Source organism: Penicillium cataractarum (genome assembly GCF_028827025.1).
Source record: "Penicillium cataractarum strain IBT 29864 chromosome Unknown utg000009l, whole genome shotgun sequence".
NCBI classification, from domain to species: domain Eukaryota; kingdom Fungi; phylum Ascomycota; class Eurotiomycetes; order Eurotiales; family Aspergillaceae; genus Penicillium; species Penicillium cataractarum.
In genome coordinates, this window is record NW_026622745.1 from 3492653 (window position 1) to 3513080 (window position 20428).

Below are 20428 nucleotides of genomic sequence, written 5' to 3' on the forward strand. Positions count from 1 at the left end.
CTAAATCAGGAACGGCTGCCTCGGAACAACGGCTGTCAAGGGAACACTTGTACAGTACTTTGGTATGTTACTGAGCATCGATAAGAGACTTTAGATTATCCCAGATAAGATTCTGACCAGTGATCCCCCAAACATCAACGGAAATAACCGTGTGCATCTTTTGCTTTCCTGATCTAATCCCATCTCTATACATAACGGAACAACAATCGGCCGCGCCGCGCCGCGTGTCCAGTTCCAGCTCTCCGCGCAATCATACTCCTCTAAAGCGGATTGCGCTCTCGGTGTGGGGTGACTGTGCAGGACTCTTTGGTTGAACGCTGGACATGGATTCATTCGCCATCACAGAGGGCCTTGCCGCCCAGGAGCGACAAGATGACACGCCAGCAGTCTCCAGCAAACTATCCGAAGAGACCAACAAGTTCCAGCGCGCCATTGCAGCCTGGCGAGGTAAATAACCCCAAACTAGCTGGACAAGAAATACACTTGGAATTGGAGAACTGATACTCTGACTCTATAGGAATTGACTTGGCTAGCACCATTGCCAAACTCGATACCACCGCTTCGGACATTGTTTCACATCAACGGGACGCTCTCGTACAGAGAAAGGAACTGGCTCAAAAGACCAAGGACTTCAAGAAGCTGGAGGATGAAGCCAAGCTATCGGAATATAAGGGGTTGCTGAAGGCCTACCAATCGTTCATTGACCTTTTGACCAACCAAGGAAAGGCGTCCTCATCCTCCTTCCTTCAACTCTACTCGTCCCTATCTGAAGCACCAGACCCTTACCCGCTTCTCGAAGCCTCCGTCGACTCCCTCGTTCTATCTGAAGATACGGTTCCGAAGCTCACCTCGGAACGGGACCAATTACAGCAGTCCGTCGATCGTCTTACGAAGCAGCAGGAGGAAACCGAGAAACGGCTACAGGAGGAGCGCGCTGCAAGAAAGAAGCTCGAAGAAAACCAAGAATCAAAGGCTAAAGAGATCGAGGCTTCTTGGGATGCAGTGTTGAAAGAAAAGACCAGCAACTGGGAGGCCAAGGAGAAAAGCTTGGAGGAGAAGGTTGAGAATCAGGAACGATTGATCAAGGAGCTCAAGGCTAGCTATGAGGTCTCTCAGCGTCTCGGTAGTGGCCAGGATGAAGAGACAGAAGGTGCCCGTAGTGGTGCTACCGCTGCGGAACTGGAACTTGTCTCTGCCGATCTAGAGAAGACGAGCTTGAGATTGGCCGATATGGAGGCGCGAAATGAGCAGCTCCGGTTAGAGTTGGCGCAGGCCGTATCGCACTCGAATTCTGGCCAGCTCTCCTCTGTCGAGGATGACCCCAGCTATCAGCGCTTGCAGTCGGAGAACTCGGCTTTGCTGCGCAAATTGGATGCTGCGCGTTATGACAAGGACTCGACTCGCCACGCCTGGGAGGCCAAGCTCCTTCAGGCGGAACGCAATGCCTCGAAAACTGCCGCCGAGAAGGACGAGCTGCGCTCGCGCCTTGAGAAGGTTGCTGACTACGATGAGATCCGCCGCGAGCTGGAAATGATCAAGTCGATTGAGTTTGCTACTGGTGACGATGAGGATGCCGGTGAAGCAGCGGCGACGACTGAAAACGAGACCGCTGGCACCAATGGTGCTGCCACTACGAATAACAAAGATAAGAGCTCACTGGAGCAGCTATTGATGGCCCGAAACAAGAAATTGACCGATGAGCTTGCCGTTCTACGGGTATCAACTCGCGACCTTCAGGGCCAGCTGGAATCTCTACGCGGCGAGCTTTCCACCACCAAGAAAGAACTCGACAAGTCGCGCGGTCTGTCTACTACGCTAGAGAACGATCTTCTCCGTGTACAAGAGGAGGCTGCCAATGCATTCCCATCATCGGCAATGTCTGTTGCAGGCACTTATACTTCTAGGTATCCACACTCCTCTCGACGAAGCGGGGCAGTATCTCCCACTTCTTCCATAATTTCTGGCTTTGACCAGAATAGCGCTTCCGCCAATACTATGGAAGCCATTCGTGCCGGAGAGGCAGTCGGGGGCGGTTCGGGCCTTCTGCCCATGATCCAGGCCCAGCGCGACCGTTTCAAGAAGAAGAATGCCGAGCTCGAGGAAGAGCTCTCTAAGATGTATAGCACTGTCAAGTCTCTTCGGCAGGAAGTTTCAACTCTCCAGAAGGATAACTTGAGTCTCTATGAGAAGACTCGCTACGTCTCCACGTATAGCCGAGGCCAAGGGGCATCTACGTCAGCCTCCTCGTTTGCCAATGCCCCCAGCTCGGCATCCATCTATGCTTCTGGGGATGCGCCGGACCGGTACCAATCAGCATACGAGGCCCGCATTTCACCCTTTGCTGCATTCCGGGGTCGTGAATCCACCCGTGCTTACAAGCGTATGACCCTGCCAGAGCGGATCGTGTTCTCGCTCACCCGCATAATCCTGGCGAACCGGACTAGCCGAAATCTATTTGCGGGCTACTGCTTCGCTCTGCACATTCTCCTTTTCGTTATTCTGTACATGATGAGTACGACAGAGATTGAGAAGCACAGTGCCATGAGCGCCGTTGGCAGTGCCGCCGCTGCTGCATATGGCAGCAGCGGAGGAGCCGGGTTTGGCAGCAGTGGCAGTGGTGGTGGTCAGCTTCATGGGGACGATTGGCAGCAAGAAGGCTTCAATCAAGCTAGCTGAAACGTCTTGTCGGAGTCTGATGATTGAGTAGGATATGTGATGTGACCATCACCTGCCCTTTGCCACCATTGTTGAGATGAAGAATACTTGTTATGTTTGAACAGCGAGGGTCCTGGCGTTATCATGTTTCTAATTTCGTTTGTCGGACTGTTTTTTTCTCCCGACTGACCATCGATTCTGGCGTTTCTTGGGTGAACGGGCCTCTCCTCTGGCAGTGATGGCCCACAATTGATACTTGCTGCATGCTTTGTTGTTTCATGGGCTCCTAGTCAGCCATTGTACAGTCAATTAAGGACATCGGAAATGAACTTTGGTATCTATTCTTGTCATTTGAATGAGCAGTCTAGCAGTCTTTGGCTAGTCAAGTGATGAAGGAAGCGGGGTCTGTAGATAAATTAAGATGTGTGATAGAGATTTTAGTAAATCCGTTGGCGTGCTCATGCATCACACTCTGAACTAGGAGGTCGAACGGGGAGGAGGCACCCAGAATAGAAAAGAGGACTATCCCTGCAGGACTTTGAAGCTAGTAGCAACATGAGAACAAGGCTAACTTGATTATGGCGTCGTCTCCTTGGAACTAACTGACAAGGTAGGTCTCGGTTCTATCTGTCCTTTCTCTCCGTCCTATTTGATAATGCAGTAGCGCCTTCGAAAATTGCACATGCTCTGACTAAGAAGGCTATTAATGTCGTTTGCTTGTGTCTTGACTTCTTTTGTGGATGTCTTTCTAGTCCAATTTTGGAATATCCTCGGAAATACAAGTTAAACATGGACATACTGGAGCCAATGCTCTATCCTTTCCTTGATTTCTGGGTAAGGCTCCATGCTTTCAAGTACCAAGTTCTCAAGCACCCACTATGATTCAAAATTACCATATTATGGCAGCAATGACTAATCTTTCTTCACCTATCATGTTAAAGTATCAACCAAGAAGAGGTCTGTGGCCATCTGTCTTGACCTATCTATTGTGCCAAAAACAGAGCCAGGAAGGACGGTTTCCACAAATCAAATCCCTGAAAATGCCAGAATGGACAGGAAAGATACCCATGTAAGTCGGAGCTGGACATTGAGTGTAGACGTACTAAGATTGATGTACCAAAATAGCTACCGAGTACCCGTAGCAGTAACAGGATGAGCTTGGGTTAGTATCGGATGAGCATAGCCGATAGATAGAACATAGAGCATTACTGGATCAATCAATTGTCTGGTTCTCTTTCAATCTAAGCATGCGTGATTCCAAGGTTGCCTACGCAAAGACTATTAGTCTCCACATCCATCTATATTCTATATATCTCCCGGCTATTCATATCTTCGATCGGGTAAACCAACTTGGCTTCGACGTTGAGTGGGTCACTCTAAATAAAGACAGCTACCTAATTGTGGCGGCTTCATAAGTAATCAAATGGGTTCAGAACTAACTAGTTAAGATAAGTGCTGACTACTACTCCGTCCTCGTACGCGCCCATGAGGTTGCAAATGAAAGCCACATTGCGGAGAGAGTCAGCCCCCTCTTTTCCTTCGACCAGCCCCGCCCAACCTCCCCCCGCCGCAGATGGCTGGGCTCTTTGAAGATTCAAGATTCAATACTTGCCTGAAGAATGTCATTTTTATTTTTCCGTGACAGCTACTGCTTCAGCTGCATCCAATAAGACTAGCATTGCTAAACAAGCCAGATCCCTCCCAACCGCCCTGGTCTCATAGGGGAGGGCATCCTTGAGCCTTCAAGTCTGCACACTAACCCGAACGGAGCAATCACACTGCATATCCAACCGCCCATCACACACATAGTGAGCCTCTCCAAGAGGAGTCTTGATTTATTAATAGCCCTGACCGGAGAATTCCCTGGATCGCATCTGGCTCCCCTTCCCCTCTCCCATCGCTTTGGCCTCCGTTTCGTCCTGGCAAACCGGAAAAGCTCCTTCACCTTGCCGCCCAGTCAAAGACTGGGTGTTTTGCTTAGCGCGTTGCAATCTCGGTGTAGCCAAAGTTGTTTGAGCTCAACCACGAATGGCGTCGCGCAGAGGCTGGCCAGAAAAGCCCTCGGCGCCTCCCCGGCCCAATGAATGGGCCCAGTCCTCCTTCTGATCCCTGCTAGTACCTGCAGCCTGCATTTGATTTCCTTTTTGTTTTTTTATAGACTTGGGCCCATTTGTTTCGAGTTAGACGGGTGTTACTATCTTTGCGATCTGCGTGCCGAAGCGAAGATTATTGTAATCAAAGCCGACTCTATATGTACCCTCGCCTGCCGAATTCATCATCTTTTCATGTCAATCCCTCTTACTCTCCCAGTTGTCGTTCCTTTTCTTTCTTGTTCCTAGTCTTTGTGTGTTTCGCCTGACTGCCGGCCTGGTGCTGCTATAGGGCTTCCTTTGTTTAATTCCTACCTACCTTTTTTTAAACCCTCCTCGACGAAAGCTCACCACCCATCTATCTCCACTCAACTGCTCCTCCCGTCTTGATATACAAGAGACATATAGTCATGCGTCTCGCACCGATTCTCCTCTCGCTGGCGACAGTGTCATTGGCTGCCCCTGCGAACTACTTCGACGATGCCTATGACTTCTCCGACGAGCTTTCGGACTTTTATGCCAAAGTCAGCCAGTATATCAGTCGCGTGAGAAAAGACACGACTCCGTCAGCAACATGTGATACATCCAAGATCAAATTGCCCTCGTTCGCCTTGGGTCTACCGGCTCCCAACCAAACGGTCCCGATGTATGTGGCTCTTGGAAGAGGAACGCAGGTATGCTTTGACCAGTATCCCCCGTTGTTAGATTGAAAGATATGGAGGACTAACTGGTTTTCATAGAACTACACGTGTGCCGACTCTACATCTGCGTCTACTCCCACGGCTATCGGTGCAGTCGCCAACCTGTACAATGCGACATGCTTGGCTGCCAACTATCCGGATATCCTGGAGTCCCTTCCCAACATTGCCCTCAAGATTTCCCTGCCTACCAACGAGTATGCCACCCTCCCACCAGCCAACCTCGACTTAATGGGCCATCACTTCTTTACTGGTGCGACTCCCGAGTTCAACCTTGACCTCACAGCCACCCAGCAGTTCGGTATTGCCATGACCAAGAAGGGTGGCCAAATCAATGCCCCCGACACTGCTGTTCAGGGCAAATATGGTGCGGTTCCTTGGCTGTACTTGTCAACCATTGATGGCACTGTTGGCAAATACAAGGGCGTCTATAGGGTGGACACAGCTTCGGGCTCTCCACCCGACGATTGCACAGACATGCCATCTTCGTTTGAGATCGAGTATTCTGCAAACTACTACTTCTTTGGGAGTTGAATGGGCTTTGAATTTTGTTTGTACATAGGACAAGGTGGCGGATCGGGGTGGTTATACCTGTCAAGGAATTACTAGGCTGGTCCATATATTAGTATTTATTTCCAGCCTCAAAGATTTACACTTTGATGACTATGGCGTTAATGAAGGAGTATAAGGTGTATATCTTTCCCTGTCCCTCTTATACCAACCGACCTCCCCCTCGAGAGCTCGTTGCGCTTGTACCATCAACGCCATCAGCCTCTGCAGGGCTCATCCACACCACGTGATCTCGCTTTTTAGGAGCGCAAACAGCCATGTCACGTGCCACCAGCAGCCATCTCACGCTAACGCAAAATGGACTAGCGTAGTTCTGATTTTCTGAAAGATCCAGCAGGCGCAAAAAAATCTCGACCGATCAACGAGCAGCACCGGCTTTGACCCGCACGCGATCGAACACTCACGGTCAATTTTTCACCAGCTGCTTGACTCAGTAACTTCAATTACTGTGTCCTTGTTGCTCAATTTCGATCGACTCTTCCTTTTGAGGCCGATCTCCCATCAAATTTCATTCGCACTCGGTCTGAGCACTTTGTAGCTCGACTCCAACCTCTTTCGACACCCTTTTCCCTTCGGAATTTTCCTTCACAACTCCCAATAATGGCCTTCACTCCTCGTGGTCGCGGTGGTCCTCCCCGCGGTGGTCGTGGCGGCGCTCCTCGTGGTGGTGCCGGCGGTCGTGGTTAGTGCTCAAAGCTCATTCGAAGTCACCGACATGTCTGCATGGGTGGGCAATCAGAGATGAGACTTTGCGTTTCATGCTTGTTCCGTTTGCCTGCCCAAGTGCCTTGTCTGTTCCCTACTATATATGTCCAGTTTGCTGACCGGGATTCTTCTCTTTTTCCAGGCGGCTTTGGTGGTGGTCGCGGCGGTGGCTTCGGTGGTGGCCGTGGCCGTGGTGGAGGTGGTCGTGGCGGTCCTCCTGGCCGTGGAGGTCGTGGTGGCCCCCGTGGAGGTCGCGGCGGTCCTCGCGGAGGCCGTGGTGGTGCCGCTGGTGCCCGTGGTGGTGCTAAGGTTATCATTGTGAGTATTTCCAAAAGGCAGATTTGCAGAGTCCTTTTAAGATTTTCAATCACTGACCGCAACTTTTCCCTCTCAAATAGGAGAACCACCGTCACGCCGGTGTCTTCGTTGCCCGTGGTGGTAAGGAGGATCTGCTCGTCACCAAGAACCTGACCCCTGGTGAGGCTGTTTACGGCGAGAAGCGCATCTCCGTCGAGTCCCCCGCCGGTGATGATGGCGTTGTCACCAAGACTGAGTACCGTGTCTGGAACCCCTTCCGTTCCAAGCTGGCTGCCGGTATTCTGGGTGGTCTGGACAACATCTACATGAAGCCCGGTTCCAAGGTCCTCTACATCGGTGGTGCCAGCGGTACCTCCGTTTCCCACGTTGCTGATATCGTCGGCCCCACCGGTAACGTCTACGCCGTTGAGTTCTCCCACCGTTCCGGCCGTGACCTGATCGGCATGGCTACTCACCGTACCAACGTTATCCCCATCGTTGAGGATGCCCGTCACCCTCTCCGCTACCGCATGCTCGTCCCCATGGTCGATGTCATCTTTGCCGACGTTGCCCAGCCTGACCAGGCCCGTATTGTCGGTCTGAACGCTCACATGTTCCTCAAGGAGGGCGGTGGTGTCCTGATCTCCATCAAGGCCAGCTGTATCGACTCCACGGCCGCTGCTGAGGTTGTGTTCACCCGTGAGGTCCAGAAGATGCGTGAGGAGAAGATCAAGCCCAAGGAGCAGCTGACTCTGGAGCCCTTCGAGCGTGATCACTGCATTGTTGGTGGTATCTATGCTCGTTCTACATAAAAGGGGTGTCCTAATCTTCTCGCTTTTTTTTCTCATGTCTTCTTTTTCTGGTTCCATTTCACTTCCTCTCAGGCGTCTTGTGTTCCGCGATGTATCCAATGCTTCTCTTTTTCGTTGGGACTTGATTGTCTCTGCCATGTACGATTGCTTGCGTCACAAAATAGGTCTCAATTTTCTGGGAAAATGCACGTACTGAAATGATTTGTTCTCATGTAGAATTGTAGATAGAAAGGGCCAGTGTTGGCTAGTGTATCAATCTGGCTCGAACCTGTACTCTACCTGTTCGTTGTGGTCGAGATTTCGTAGAGGTCTTATAGCAACTGTTGCTTTGCTTCTTCCTACATTTTCTCTCTCGGTTTCACTTCTAATATGTTGTCTCCTAATCTAGACTTCCTTGAGAAGTGAAGGGAGTTACTCTAAGAGTAGAGTATTCCAAAATTCCACCAAAAGTTCTTCTAAAAATTAAAACTCCACCTCCATGAATCGACCTCAACCTCTATCTACCATACTACCTCTCATCGAAGCTCGATGCTCCATCCTACGGCTTTTATGAACTTCATCACGATGCTCGTATCTAACAAGTCCACTGCTAATCCGCCTGTCAATATCCTTAATTTTATTATTTTTTTTGGTTGTCCTTTGCTTCTAATTAATCAATTATGTACCATCTTCCTTGCTCTAGGTTTTGAAATTTATGACCATCGACAATAATCCAGCACTTAAAGTATACAATATGAGTCTAAATGTTCTTGAGTCCACAGATGAATAATTTCTGATATAAAGCTTTACCTCCCATGGACGCATGGCTTGCTCACCGTGGGTGTTCTCATCGATCTCGGACTTGCCCCGCGATATTCTACGACAGCCCGCTTGGTTCGGGTATCGGATTTCTCACCGAGACGCAAAAGCCGACTATTCTGCCCACCCAAATGACTCGGAAATGTTGCGTGGGGGATTGTTTAAGGGGCTACCATCAACAGGAAATGTTGCTCATTGGTGGGATGAATCTCTTGACATCGGGGCCATGGATGACGGAGCGTGGGGGAGGAAAGCACTCCGCTACAGCCCCGCGGGGTTATTGATGCCAGCGACTATATAAGGTTGCCAGCAAGACCGCCAGGTTGGACAGCGACTTTACTTCATGATTCATACTGCATTAGTCCTGTTAATTAATTACATCTTATACTTCTCTTGATACCCCACACCGTTTTCAGACCTATCGCCTCGCATCGCATCGAACATGTCGATTCTTATCACTGGTGCAGGAGGCTACGTTGGCCAAGAGCTGGCCGCTGGTCTTCTTGCAACTACCCCAGCTTCAACCACTGTTACTATCACCGATGTCGTCGAGCCAACAGTCCCCGAGTCCGCGACACAGTACGCCAACCGTCTGACTTGTGTTCGCGCCGACCTAACCTCGACGAAGGAGGTGGACGAGCTGATCAATGCCTCCCAACCCTACGAGACGGTTTATATCTTGCATGGAATCATGTCCAGTGGCTCCGAGGCAAACTTCGAACTGGGCATTAAAGTCAACCTTGACTCAACACGTTATATTTTGGACCGACTACGTGTGACGATGCCGGGCGTCAAGGTGGTCTTCACCTCTTCATTGGCAGTCTACGGCCTAGCACCTCCGGGCTTCATCATTGACGAGACCAACTTCCCGCCTGTCCCTTCGTCCTCCTACGGATCACAAAAGCTCATCATCGAGACCCTGGTGACGGACTACTCTCGTCGCGGATTCTTGGACGGACGCAGCGTGCGACTCCCTACTGTGACTGTCCGAGCTGGAAAGCCCACACAGGCTGCCAGCAGCTTCGCTAGCGATATCATTCGAGAGCCCTTCCACGGGAAGAAGGCGATCCTGCCAGTAGCCAAGGAGACCGAGATGTGGATCTGCTCGCCACACACCATTATCAAGAACCTGATCCACGCGCGTACCGTGCCCAAGGAGGCATTTGGCGAGTCGCGATCAGTCAATTTGCCCGGCCTCAAGGTTAGCGTACAGGAAATGCTGGATGCGCTTGAGGAAATTGGTGGTAAGGAGCGACGGGCCCTCGTTGAGGAGAAGTATGATGCTGCCACGGACAAGATTGTGCAGTCGTGGACTCCTCAATTCTCCACTGATCGCGCATTCAAGTTGGGTTTCCATGCGGACATTTCTATGACGGAGAATATTAAGCAGTTTGCGAGTAAATTTGTATGATAGACGGGGCGGAGCAGAGTAGGGCGACTTCGGAGCCAATCAATGGATCAAATTGGACACGATCGTTATGGTTTTGTCGGATAATTTAGTAGGACAAAAAATAATGGACTATGTGAGTTCCCCAAAACACGTAAATTGGTGTATAATAAAAGACCGTCGACTGTAATTCTCCCAACGTCACCCATAAACCCAGGCATAGTAGCGGGCAAGGAAGTAATCGGGATGGGAAGGGCGGTTTGGAAAAGCGGGTCATGTGATTGGCTGACGAGCTGGGCGAACAATTTGACTTCCGAACTTCAACCTCAGGGCCGACTCCAGCTCTTTTCTCCATCCCCCTTCCCCCCCTCCCACCCATTCTACCTGTCCGCAATGGCTTCCCGCCGCTTGGCTCTCAACCTTAACCAGGCTCTCCGGAGCCGTGCGGCTCTCAAGTCCATCCAGCCCGTGAAGCGTGGCTTTGCCTCGCCCGTTGCGCTGCCATCCACCACCCAGTCCACCACCCTCTCCAACGGGTTCACCGTACGTCACGCATCCATACTCGATCAATGGCACCGCATCATCGCTGATATGTGTTTTTAGATTGCCACCGACTACTCGCCATGGGCTCAGACTTCCACCGTCGGCGTGTGGATCGATGCCGGTTCCCGGTCAGAGACTGACAAGACCAACGGCACTGCGCACTTCCTCGAGCACCTTGCCTTCAAGGTTCGACCTCATTGATCACAATTCGCACGAAATACCTCTGACAACAGTTTCTAGGGCACCAACAAGCGCTCCCAGCACCAATTGGAGTTGGAGATTGAGAACATGGGTGCTCACCTGAACGCCTACACCTCGGTACGCCCGGAAAACCTGATGCCAACCCATTTCAAGCGCGGAATCGTACTGACTTTGAGATTAACAGCGCGAGAACACCGTCTACTACGCCAAGGCTTTCAACAACGATGTCCCCAAGGCCGTCGACATCCTCTCCGATATCCTCCAGAACTCCAAGCTCGAGCCCGCTGCCATCGAGCGTGAGCGTGATGTGATCCTGCGCGAGCAGGAGGAGGTTGACAAGCAGCTTGAGGAGGTCGTCTTCGACCACCTGCACGCTACCGCTTACCAGGGCCAGCCCCTCGGTCGCACCATCCTCGGCCCCAAGGAGAACATCCAGACCATCACCCGTGAGAACCTGACCGACTACATCAAGACCAACTACACTGCCGACCGCATGGTCCTCGTTGGTGCCGGTGGTGTCCCCCACGAGCAGCTCGTTCGCCTGGCCGAGGAGCACTTCGGTGGCCTCCCCAGCAAGCCCCCTACCTCCGCCGCCCTCGCCCTTACTGCTGAGCAGAAGCGCACCCCCGAGTTCATCGGCTCTGAGGTTCGTCTCCGTGACGACACCATCCCCTCCGCCCACATCGCTCTTGCCGTTGAGGGTGTCAGCTGGAAGGACGACGACTACTTCACTGCCCTCGTTGCCCAGGCCATCGTCGGCAACTGGGACCGTGCCATGGGCCAGTCTCCTTTCCTCGGCAGCAAGCTCAGCTCCCACGTCAGCCACCACCACCTCGCCAACAGCTTCATGAGCTTCTCCACTAGCTACAGCGACACTGGGTGAGTTTCCTGTACTAGCCGCATTATTAGTCCCCCATTCTTCGGCAGTCCTCCCTTTTCACAAGGTCAATGGCGAGTTCTTTACTAACATCATTTTGTTCCACAGTCTCTGGGGTATCTACCTTGTCTCCGAGAACCTGACCTCCCTCGATGACCTGATCCACTTCACCCTCCGCGAGTGGTCTCGTCTCTGCCGCGACGTCTCCTCCGCCGAGGTTGAGCGCGCCAAGGCCCAGCTCAAGGCTTCCATCCTCCTGTCTCTCGACGGCACCACCGCCGTTGCTGAGGATATTGGCCGCCAGATCGTCACCACCGGCCGCCGTCTCAGCCCCGAGGATATCGAGCGTGTTGTTGGTGCCATCACCGAGAAGGACGTTATGGACTTCGCCAACCGCAAGCTGTGGGACCAGGACCTTGCCATGAGCGCCGTTGGCAGCATCGAGGGTATCCTCGACTACCAGCGTCTCCGCAACGACATGTCTCGCAACCTGTCTTAAATTTACCCTCGTGTCTCCAATTGCGATTAAAAGACAACCATCCTGGATTCTTCGGGCTTGGGATGGGGGTGTTTGTTTGAATGTATTATCAATCATTGCCTTGGGTTGCTGTTTAGACCCTGACTTGTGTGTGAAATAGCAGTTAATGGTTTGCCATAGTAGACTATATAGTCTGTCGCCCGGATTGTGGCAGACCAATCGATCTCCTTTGTTTCTTTTGTCCTAATTTCGAGTAACAATGGCTTGTACAGATTTTGGATATATTACTCTTAAAATATGTATAGTATCGCTAATATCTAAGTTCCAAGTACATCTTCCTAGCTATGATTGCCCTATCTGCCATCATCCTAAGCGGACTTGGGATCGGATGCCCGTTCTCGAGACTTGCCTCTTTGGTCTGGTATCAAAAGCGGTGACGAGCAGCAGAAGCTGGGATCGCCCCACGGCAGTGATTAGATAATCTGGCGCTCTATCCGTCTTTTTTTTGAAGGCGGATTCTGGACGACAACCCAAGCAAAAGTTACCTTCAAAATGGGCAAACGAGGCGGCAGAAAGGTGAGCATAAGCTTCAATCTGCTCCTAAAGATATGTTCGTCAGGCTAATATCTGTCGTACTTATAGGGAAACCGTGGCGGCAAAGGTGGCGGCGGCCACCGCGCAGAGCGCTCCACCAATTGGTCTGAGATCAGCCGTACCAACGAGAAGCTTGAGAGATACTACAATGAGCCCGAATTCATTCCGGAGGAGGAGAAGGAGGAGTTCTGGAACGCTATCAAGAGAGATCTGCCCAACAGCTTCCGCTTCACTGGCTCGCGTGGGTGAGTTTTGATTCTGGATTGCGCAGTTTGTCTGCGCTTTTTTCGAGTCTGCATCTGGTCTTGGAAGGCATTGTATACTGACATTTACTTCTCCAAGTCATGCGCTTGCTGTCCAGGAGCGCCTGAAGAACTTCTATGTCCCCGAAATTACCTCCATTGAGTACGAGGGCCAGCCGGTCGAGCCGCCCAAGCCCGTGTCCTGGTACCCTGACCAGCTTGCTTGGTCGATGACCACTCCCAAGCAGGTTATTCGTCGCCATGCGCCTTTCGCTTCTTTCCAAAAGTTCCTCGTTGCCGAGACCGAAGTCGGAAACATCAGTCGCCAGGAGCTGGTCAGCATGATTCCTCCTCTCCTCATCGATATTCGCCCTGGAATGACCGTTCTGGATATGTGCGCTGCCCCGGGAAGCAAGTCTGCACAGCTTATGGAGGCTCTCCATGCCGGCGAAGAGGATACTATTCTGGAGGCCGCTAAGCAGGTCAAGGACGGCAATGCTGGGCCGGAGCCGCTTGGCCCCGAGGGCTTGAACGATGATGGTCGTACTACTGGTCTGTTGATCGCCAACGACAGTGACTACAAGCGCGCGCATCTCTTGATTCACCAGATGAAGCGTCTGAGCTCGCCCAACCTTATCGTGACGAACCACGATGCTACTATGTACCCATCTATCAAGCTTCCTCCTCTCCCCGTTCCCGAGGGCGCGCGCCCTCTTAACCGATACCTGAAGTTCGATCGCATTCTTGCCGATGTGCCTTGCTCTGGCGACGGTACTGCTCGCAAGAACATTGGCGTGTGGAAGGATTGGAGCCCGACCAGTGCTCTGGGTCTGCACACCACCCAGGCTCGCATTCTGGTTCGCGCTTTGCAGATGCTCAAGGTTGGTGGACGTGTTGTCTACTCTACTTGCAGTATGAATCCTGTTGAGAACGAGGCTGTCATTGCTAGCGCAATTGAGCGCTGCGGTGGTGCTGCCAATGTGAAGATCATTGACTGCAGCGAGGAGCTGACCGGTCTGAAGCGTCGGCCTGGCCTGAAGAGCTGGAAGGTGATGGACCGCGAGGGCCGCATCTGGTCCAACTGGCAGGACGTTAAGGAGCAGAGAGAGCAGGAGTCTACCAGCAACGGCCTCGCCCGCCTGGCTGAGGGCATGTTCCCTCCTACCGGAGAGACTGCCAACCTGCCACTCGAGCGCTGCATGCGTGTTTACCCTCACCTCCAGGATACTGGTGGTTTCTTCATTACTGTCCTTGAGAAGACCTCCGAGATCAAGGCCAAGCCTGAGAACTCGGCCAGCGTTATTCCGCTCCTATCAAAGGGAACCGTTGCAGCTCTTGCTGCCGAGCTTGACTCGCGCAACAACGAGAACGGCGAGCCTTACCAGAAGTTGGACTCTCTGGACGACCTTGTCCCTGCTGATGCGGAGGTCGAGGCTGAGATTGCTAAGAACGCAACGGTCGCAGAGGCTTCCAACCAGCCCCCGTACTCGGTGACTCTTGACGCTTCAGAGCCAGCCTCGCCCGCTAAGCGCGAAGGTGATGACCTGGATGAGGAGCTTCCTGCTAAGAGGACCAAGCTTGATAATGGCAGTGAGGTTCTGGTCGGCGATCGTCCGATCCACCGTCCTGCACCGACAGTTGAAGTCGAAAGCATTCAAACTTCGACTGATGTTACCCCCGCACCCACTGGTCCAGGCCCAGTGACCCAGGGCTTCAAGAAGAAGGCTGTTCAAGAAGAGCCGTACAAGTATCTGGACCCCAACCACCCAGAGCTGGTGCCAGTTTACGACTTCTTTGAGCTCTCAGAACGCTTCCCTCGTGACCGATGGATGGTTCGTAATGCTGAGGGCCAGCCCACGCGAACTGTTTACTACACCAGCGCTCTGGCTCGGGACATTCTTGTCATGAACGAGCGCTCCGGCATGAAGTTCGTCCACTGCGGTGTTAAGATGTTCGTGAAGCAGGATGCTCAGCGGGAGAACGTCTGCCGCTGGCGTATCCAGACCGATGGTCTGAAGATCATCGAGCCTTGGCTGGGTGATGTCCGTACCGTCACCTTGACCCAGCGGGAGACCCTGCGTCGTTTGCTCATTGAGATGTTCCCGAAGGTCAATGACAATGGCTGGAAGCAGCTCGATGAGATTGGTGAGCGCGTGAAGGATATTCCCATGGGCTGCAGTATCTTGCGCATCGAGCCCAGTGGCAAGGATGATGGCCTTACGTATGTTCCCCCTACAACCTCTTATTATCTACACATATCGTGATCTTATATTCTAACCTATTTGCTATAGCGAGCGCATGGTCCTGCCCCTCTGGCGTTCTCTGCACTCTATCAACCTCATGCTTCCCAAGGAAGAGCGCCGCGCCATGCTCCTCCGTATCTTCAACGACTCCACGCCCGTCAACAACAACTCTATGAAGAACCAGAAGGCCTCGCAAAGACAGGCTGAGCCTGTCGTCGAGGACGTCGATGTTATCGATCCTCCTGCGGCGATCGAGGAAGATGCTCTGAAGAAGGAGAATCTTGCTCTGGGTCAAGACGAGCAAGAACAGGTGGATACGCGGGAGACCTATACCAAGGCCGGCGATGAGGAGGACCGATTCAACTCAGCTGTCTAGGAGGCGGATCTAGTTTTGAAAAACGGCCGGAACCATTGATTTTCCAGTACTTTTGTTTGCATGATTCTTTTGCCAGGGAGCGAGCGAGCTCACCGAATGTACTAAAAAGCAATACCATGGAGATTTATCCTTTTTACAGTAGAGAGAGTGAGTTCGTGATTAAGTTTGGATGAGATGCTTTCTAGGCTTAGGGCTTACCTCGTATATGAGTCTTGAAAGTCTTAAGTCCGTAGTCCGTGCCGGTTCCTGGTGCAAGGGTCTACCCCAAGAAGAAAGCCAGAAATACCCGAAAGCTTGGTGGACATGACTGTATCGTAAGATGTCCTCGGAGAATCATCGGTATTTAGAATAGACCGGGTAAATTCGAGCTGGTCTCTTTTTCCCCCGCAGCACTAGTCTTCAATTTAAATGAAATGACGAGCGTTGAGGATCTAATTTCATCTAGGATGGCAATTCTCGAAAGAACACGGATACGGAGGAGGATAACCCGAAATATCCGAGTTGTAAATAGTAAACACCAATCTATAAGTTACAAAGTACTTTTTTTTTCTTGAAGTCCTGGTCTGTTATTTTGAGTTCAAAGTTGTGACGGACAAGCTTCATCCCGCTGATTCTCCCGACTCCCGAGTCTTCTTCGCCTCCTCCATCTTCTGTGCACAACCAACCTCCCAAATATGAAGCAGTCCTGTCGATCAATTAACTCTCCGCAGGGGAAAGTGCCTCATCCTGTCTTGAAAAGAGACTCGAATCCACCGTCCTCTATTTGTGACCTTGCGATATGCGGAAAAATTGCGGCGGTGGAACCCCCGCAAACCAGGATTAGAGATGCACGACTGGGGGATCATCGGTTCAATTTCCTGTCGAGTACAAGTGGCCTCTCCACTCGTCTGCGACGTTGTGCTCTGCTGCAACTGTCCATGCACACATTCCCAGCCATGAGGGTCAACCGCCCCGCCTTGATGCCCCTGTCGATGATGGAATGACGAGATTGCCGAAAGAGGGGTTGCAACTGCAATCTCGCTCTAGCCCAAGGCCCAAGTCCTCGAGGTCCAATGCTCGAGAGTAACGTGCAGAATAAGGATGCGAGTACGGCAGTGACGGAGTACACGGCATTGACACCGCAGCAAGCGTGATTCGCTTGTCGATCGTCGCTCGACAATTGTATATGAAGGCCCGCCGATCCCTTGCAGGGTGTGAAATGCAAGCCCGCTGAAGCTGAAAAGCTACATTCGACTTATTAGCTTCTCCGAAAGCAGAGGTCGCGTCTATTCTTTTTATCGTCGCCTTTGCTTACCATGAAGCCTTTCACTTCTTGGATCGTCGCAGCTTTGGCTGCGCAGGCGGCTGGTGCTGCTCTGAGCCATAAGTTGGATGGCTTTACCATCCGGGAGCATGCGGATCCTGCGAAACGGGCTCTTCTGCAGAAATATGTATGTTTCGAGTCTCTAATGCGATGCTGACTCGTGATGCAATGCTAATAAAGTATGACTGTAGGTTACTTGGGACGAGCACTCGATCTTCATCAATGGCGAGCGATTGATGATTTTCAGCGGTGAAGTTCACCCGTATCGGTATGTTGTCAATTGTTTCAAAGCATCCTCGAGACTTGAAAATCTTTTCTAACAGAACTATCTAGTCTGCCCGTGGCCTCCCTATACATTGATATCTTTGAGAAGGTCAAGGCCCTCGGATTCAATTGCGTGTCGTTTTACATCGACTGGGCTTTGTTGGAAGGAAACCCGGGTCACTACTCTGCCGAGGGAATCTTTGACCTTCAGCCCTTCTTCGATGCAGCCAAGGAGGCCGGTATCTACTTGCTGGCCCGTCCTGGTCCTTATATCAATGCTGAGGTCTCTGGTGGTGGCTTCCCTGGCTGGCTGCAGCGAGTCAATGGCATCCTGCGCACTAGCGATGAGGACTACTTGAAGTCGACCGATAAGTATGGATATTGTCCCTTATTGCGAGCATGATTGGCTTTGTAAATTCTGACAACTTTTCTTAGCTACGCCTCCAACATTGCTGCCACCATTGCCAAGGCACAGATCACCAATGGTGGTCCGGTCATTCTATACCAGCCCGAGAACGAGTACTCCGGTGCTTGCTGTGGCTACGATGACTTCCCGGACGGCTCCTACATGCAATACATTGAGGATCATGCCCGTGAGGCTGGTATCGTCGTCCCTTTCATCAGCAACGATGCTTGGGCCGCTGGCCACAATGCCCCCGGAACTGGCGAGGGCGAGGTCGACATTTACGGCCACGACAGCTATCCTCTAGGCTTCGATTGCGCCAATCCGTCTACTTGGCCCAGTGGTAATCTGCCCACTTACTTCTTCACCAGCCACGAAGAGCAGAGCCCTAGTACCCCGTACTCCCTGGTTGAGGTATGTTTAGCCATTTTCATCCTCTATGGAGTATCATACTAACGCCTCCTAGTTCCAAGGTGGCGCGTTCGACCCATGGGGTGGAGTTGGTTTCGCAAAGTGTGCTGCTCTTTTGAACCACGAGTTCGAGAGAGTGTTCTACAAGAACGATTTCAGCTTTGGTGTCGCCTTCCTGAACCTGTACATGGTATGTTTCGAACCATCATATTGACAATTCAGGAGTCTAATGATTTGCAGATCTTCGGTGGTACCAACTGGGGTAACCTGGGCCACCCTGGTGGCTACACCTCTTATGACTATGGCTCCGCTATCTCCGAGTCGCGTAACATCACTCGTGAGAAGTACAGCGAGCTGAAGCTGCTCGGAAACTTTGCCAAAGTGTCTCCGGCTTATCTTGTGGCTAACCCTGGGAACCTGACTACCTCCACGTATACCAACACTGCCGATCTGACTGTGACTCCTCTGCTTGGGAGCAACAGCTCTGCTTCCTCGTTCTTTGTGATCCGACACTCCGATTACTCTAGCCAGGCTTCAGTCGATTACAAGCTCACCGTCCCCACCAGCTCTGGTAAACTGACAATTCCTCAACTCGGTGGCAGCCTTACCCTTAGCGGTCGTGACTCTAAGATTCACGTTACTGACTATGACGTGGCCGGCACCAACATCCTCTACTCTACTGCTGAGGTCTTCACCTGGAAGAAGTTCAACAATGAGAAGGTCCTTGTTCTGTACGGTGGCCCTGGTGAGCACCATGAGTTCGCAGTCTCTGGCGGATCGACCAGCTCTGTTGTCGAGGGATCTTCTTCGGGTATTTCGTCCAAGAAGGTCGGCAAGGCACTTGTTGTCGCCTGGGATGTCTCGACTACTCGTCGCATCGTTCAGGTTGGAAACTTGAAGGTCTTCCTCCTTGGTAAGTCAAACTGAGAATTTCTTCGGTTAATGTTTTGCTAACAAATGATGCATAGACCGCAACTCTGCCTATAACTACTGGGTGCCGCAGCTCCCCACTAAGGGCACAGCCCCCGGGTATAGCAACGAGGAGACCACTGCCTCATCCATCATTGTCAAGGCTGGCTATCTCGTGCGCAGTGCGTACCTTGACGGTAGTAACCTGCACATCCAGGCTGACTTCAACGCGACTACTCCGATCGAGGTGGTTGGTGCTCCATCTGGCGCCAAGAACCTGGTCATCAACGGCAAGAAGACCCAAGCGAAGGTCGACAAGAACGGTATTTGGTCAACTAGCGTTGCATACACCGCACCCAAAGTTCAACTTCCTAGCCTCAAGAGCTTGAAGTGGAAGTCCATCGATACTCTCCCCGAAGTCCAGGACTCCTACGATGACTCTGCCTGGGTTTCTGCCGACCATGCCTACACCAACAACAGCGCCAACTCGCTTCAGACCCCGACTTCCCTGTTTTCATCCGACTACGGCTTCCACACCGGTGCTCTACTCTTCCGAGGTCACTTCACCTCTAATGGCAAGGAAAAGACCTTCTTCATCGAGACCCAGGGAGGTACCGCATACGGCCACTCGATCTGGATCAACGAGGACTATCTTGGCTCCTGGGCTGGAATCAGCGTTGACGCCAACTACAACGCCACCTACACCCTTCCCACTCTGCAGTCTGGAAAGGACTATGTCCTCACGGTGGTCATTGACAACATGGGCCTGGACGAGGACTGGACCATCGGTTCAGAGGATATGAAGAACCCCCGCGGTATTCTCCGGTACTCCCTATCCGGCCAAGAAGCTAGTGCCATTTCCTGGAAATTGACCGGTAACCTGGGCGGCGAGAACTACCGCGACACTACTCGCGGTCCTCTGAACGAGGGTGGCCTTTACGCCGAACGCCAGGGCTTCCACCAACCGCAGCCACCAACCCAGAAGTGGGACTCTAGCAGCCCATTCACTGGTCTTACCAAGCCAGGAATCCGCTTCTACAGTGCCAGCTTCGATCTCGACTTGCCCTCCGGCTACGATATCCCATTGTACTTCAACTTTGGTAATAGCACCTCTACCCCGGCTGATTACCGTGTGCAGTTGTATGTGAACGGATACCAGTACGGCAAGTATGTGAACAACATCGGTCCTCAGACTAGTTTCCCTGTTCCTGAGGGTATCTTGAACTACCATGGTACCAACTGGGTTGCGTTGAGTCTTTGGGCTCAGCAGGACTCTGGCGCTAAGCTGGATAGCTTCGAGTTGATCAACACTACTCCCGTGCTCACTTCGTTGGGCGAGGTTAAGTCCGTGGATCAGCCGAAGTATCAGGCTCGGAAGGGGGCTTATTAGGCCCTTGGTGGTTATGAGTGATGAATGCCGTAAGACTTTTTGAGAAAAGTATATGCAGAGCAGATAGGAGATTATTACGTGTAGATACATTGCCAATCTCACAGCTTTATTTCCTGCCGTCGGTGCGACTAGCTAGTCATGGTCCTCCAGGAGACATAATAGTGGTGCTGGGCAAACAAAAC

At 52.0% G+C, this 20428-nt stretch overlaps 7 protein-coding genes across 7 annotated transcripts; all 7 read left to right on the forward strand.

Moving 5' to 3' along the window:
• Positions 1 to 323: 323 nt before the first annotated feature.
• On the forward strand, positions 324 to 2676 carry N7496_011868 (CCAAT displacement transcription factor COY1; the record flags this gene model as incomplete). The annotated part of the gene is made up of 2 exons (XM_056704781.1): positions 324 to 447; positions 518 to 2676. The coding sequence occupies 2 exons, from the start codon at positions 324 to 326 to the stop codon at positions 2674 to 2676; spliced, it is 2283 nt and encodes a 760-aa protein (XP_056550741.1).
• Positions 2677 to 5155: 2479 nt separating this feature from the next.
• N7496_011869 (uncharacterized protein) lies at positions 5156 to 5977 on the forward strand (the record flags this gene model as incomplete). Its single annotated transcript, XM_056704782.1, has 2 exons — positions 5156 to 5419; positions 5486 to 5977. The coding sequence occupies 2 exons, from the start codon at positions 5156 to 5158 to the stop codon at positions 5975 to 5977; spliced, it is 756 nt and encodes a 251-aa protein (XP_056550742.1).
• Positions 5978 to 6613: 636 nt separating this feature from the next.
• N7496_011870 (rRNA 2'-O-methyltransferase fibrillarin family protein) lies at positions 6614 to 7827 on the forward strand (the record flags this gene model as incomplete). The annotated part of the gene is made up of 3 exons (XM_056704783.1): positions 6614 to 6695; positions 6861 to 7036; positions 7117 to 7827. 3 exons carry the CDS (start codon positions 6614 to 6616, stop codon positions 7825 to 7827), a joined length of 969 nt encoding a protein of 322 aa, XP_056550743.1.
• A 1240-nt stretch (positions 7828 to 9067) lies between these two features.
• N7496_011871 (SDR family oxidoreductase) lies at positions 9068 to 10036 on the forward strand (the record flags this gene model as incomplete). The annotated part of the gene is made up of 1 exon (XM_056704784.1): positions 9068 to 10036. The coding sequence occupies one exon, from the start codon at positions 9068 to 9070 to the stop codon at positions 10034 to 10036; it is 969 nt and encodes a 322-aa protein (XP_056550744.1).
• Positions 10037 to 10405: 369 nt separating this feature from the next.
• Positions 10406 to 12132, forward strand: N7496_011872 (mitochondrial processing peptidase; the record flags this gene model as incomplete). The annotated part of the gene is made up of 5 exons (XM_056704785.1): positions 10406 to 10555; positions 10616 to 10741; positions 10796 to 10873; positions 10941 to 11635; positions 11742 to 12132. 5 exons carry the CDS (start codon positions 10406 to 10408, stop codon positions 12130 to 12132), a joined length of 1440 nt encoding a protein of 479 aa, XP_056550745.1.
• A 531-nt stretch (positions 12133 to 12663) lies between these two features.
• On the forward strand, positions 12664 to 15566 carry N7496_011873 (tRNA (cytosine-C5-)-methyltransferase; the record flags this gene model as incomplete). Its single annotated transcript, XM_056704786.1, has 4 exons — positions 12664 to 12687; positions 12754 to 12950; positions 13048 to 15168; positions 15239 to 15566. The coding sequence occupies 4 exons, from the start codon at positions 12664 to 12666 to the stop codon at positions 15564 to 15566; spliced, it is 2670 nt and encodes an 889-aa protein (XP_056550746.1).
• Positions 15567 to 16861: 1295 nt separating this feature from the next.
• Positions 16862 to 20246, forward strand: N7496_011874 (glycoside hydrolase family 35 protein; the record flags this gene model as incomplete). The annotated part of the gene is made up of 7 exons (XM_056704787.1): positions 16862 to 16996; positions 17061 to 17137; positions 17203 to 17505; positions 17569 to 17950; positions 18003 to 18137; positions 18188 to 18860; positions 18916 to 20246. The coding sequence occupies 7 exons, from the start codon at positions 16862 to 16864 to the stop codon at positions 20244 to 20246; spliced, it is 3036 nt and encodes a 1011-aa protein (XP_056550747.1).
• Positions 20247 to 20428: the final 182 nt, after the last annotated feature.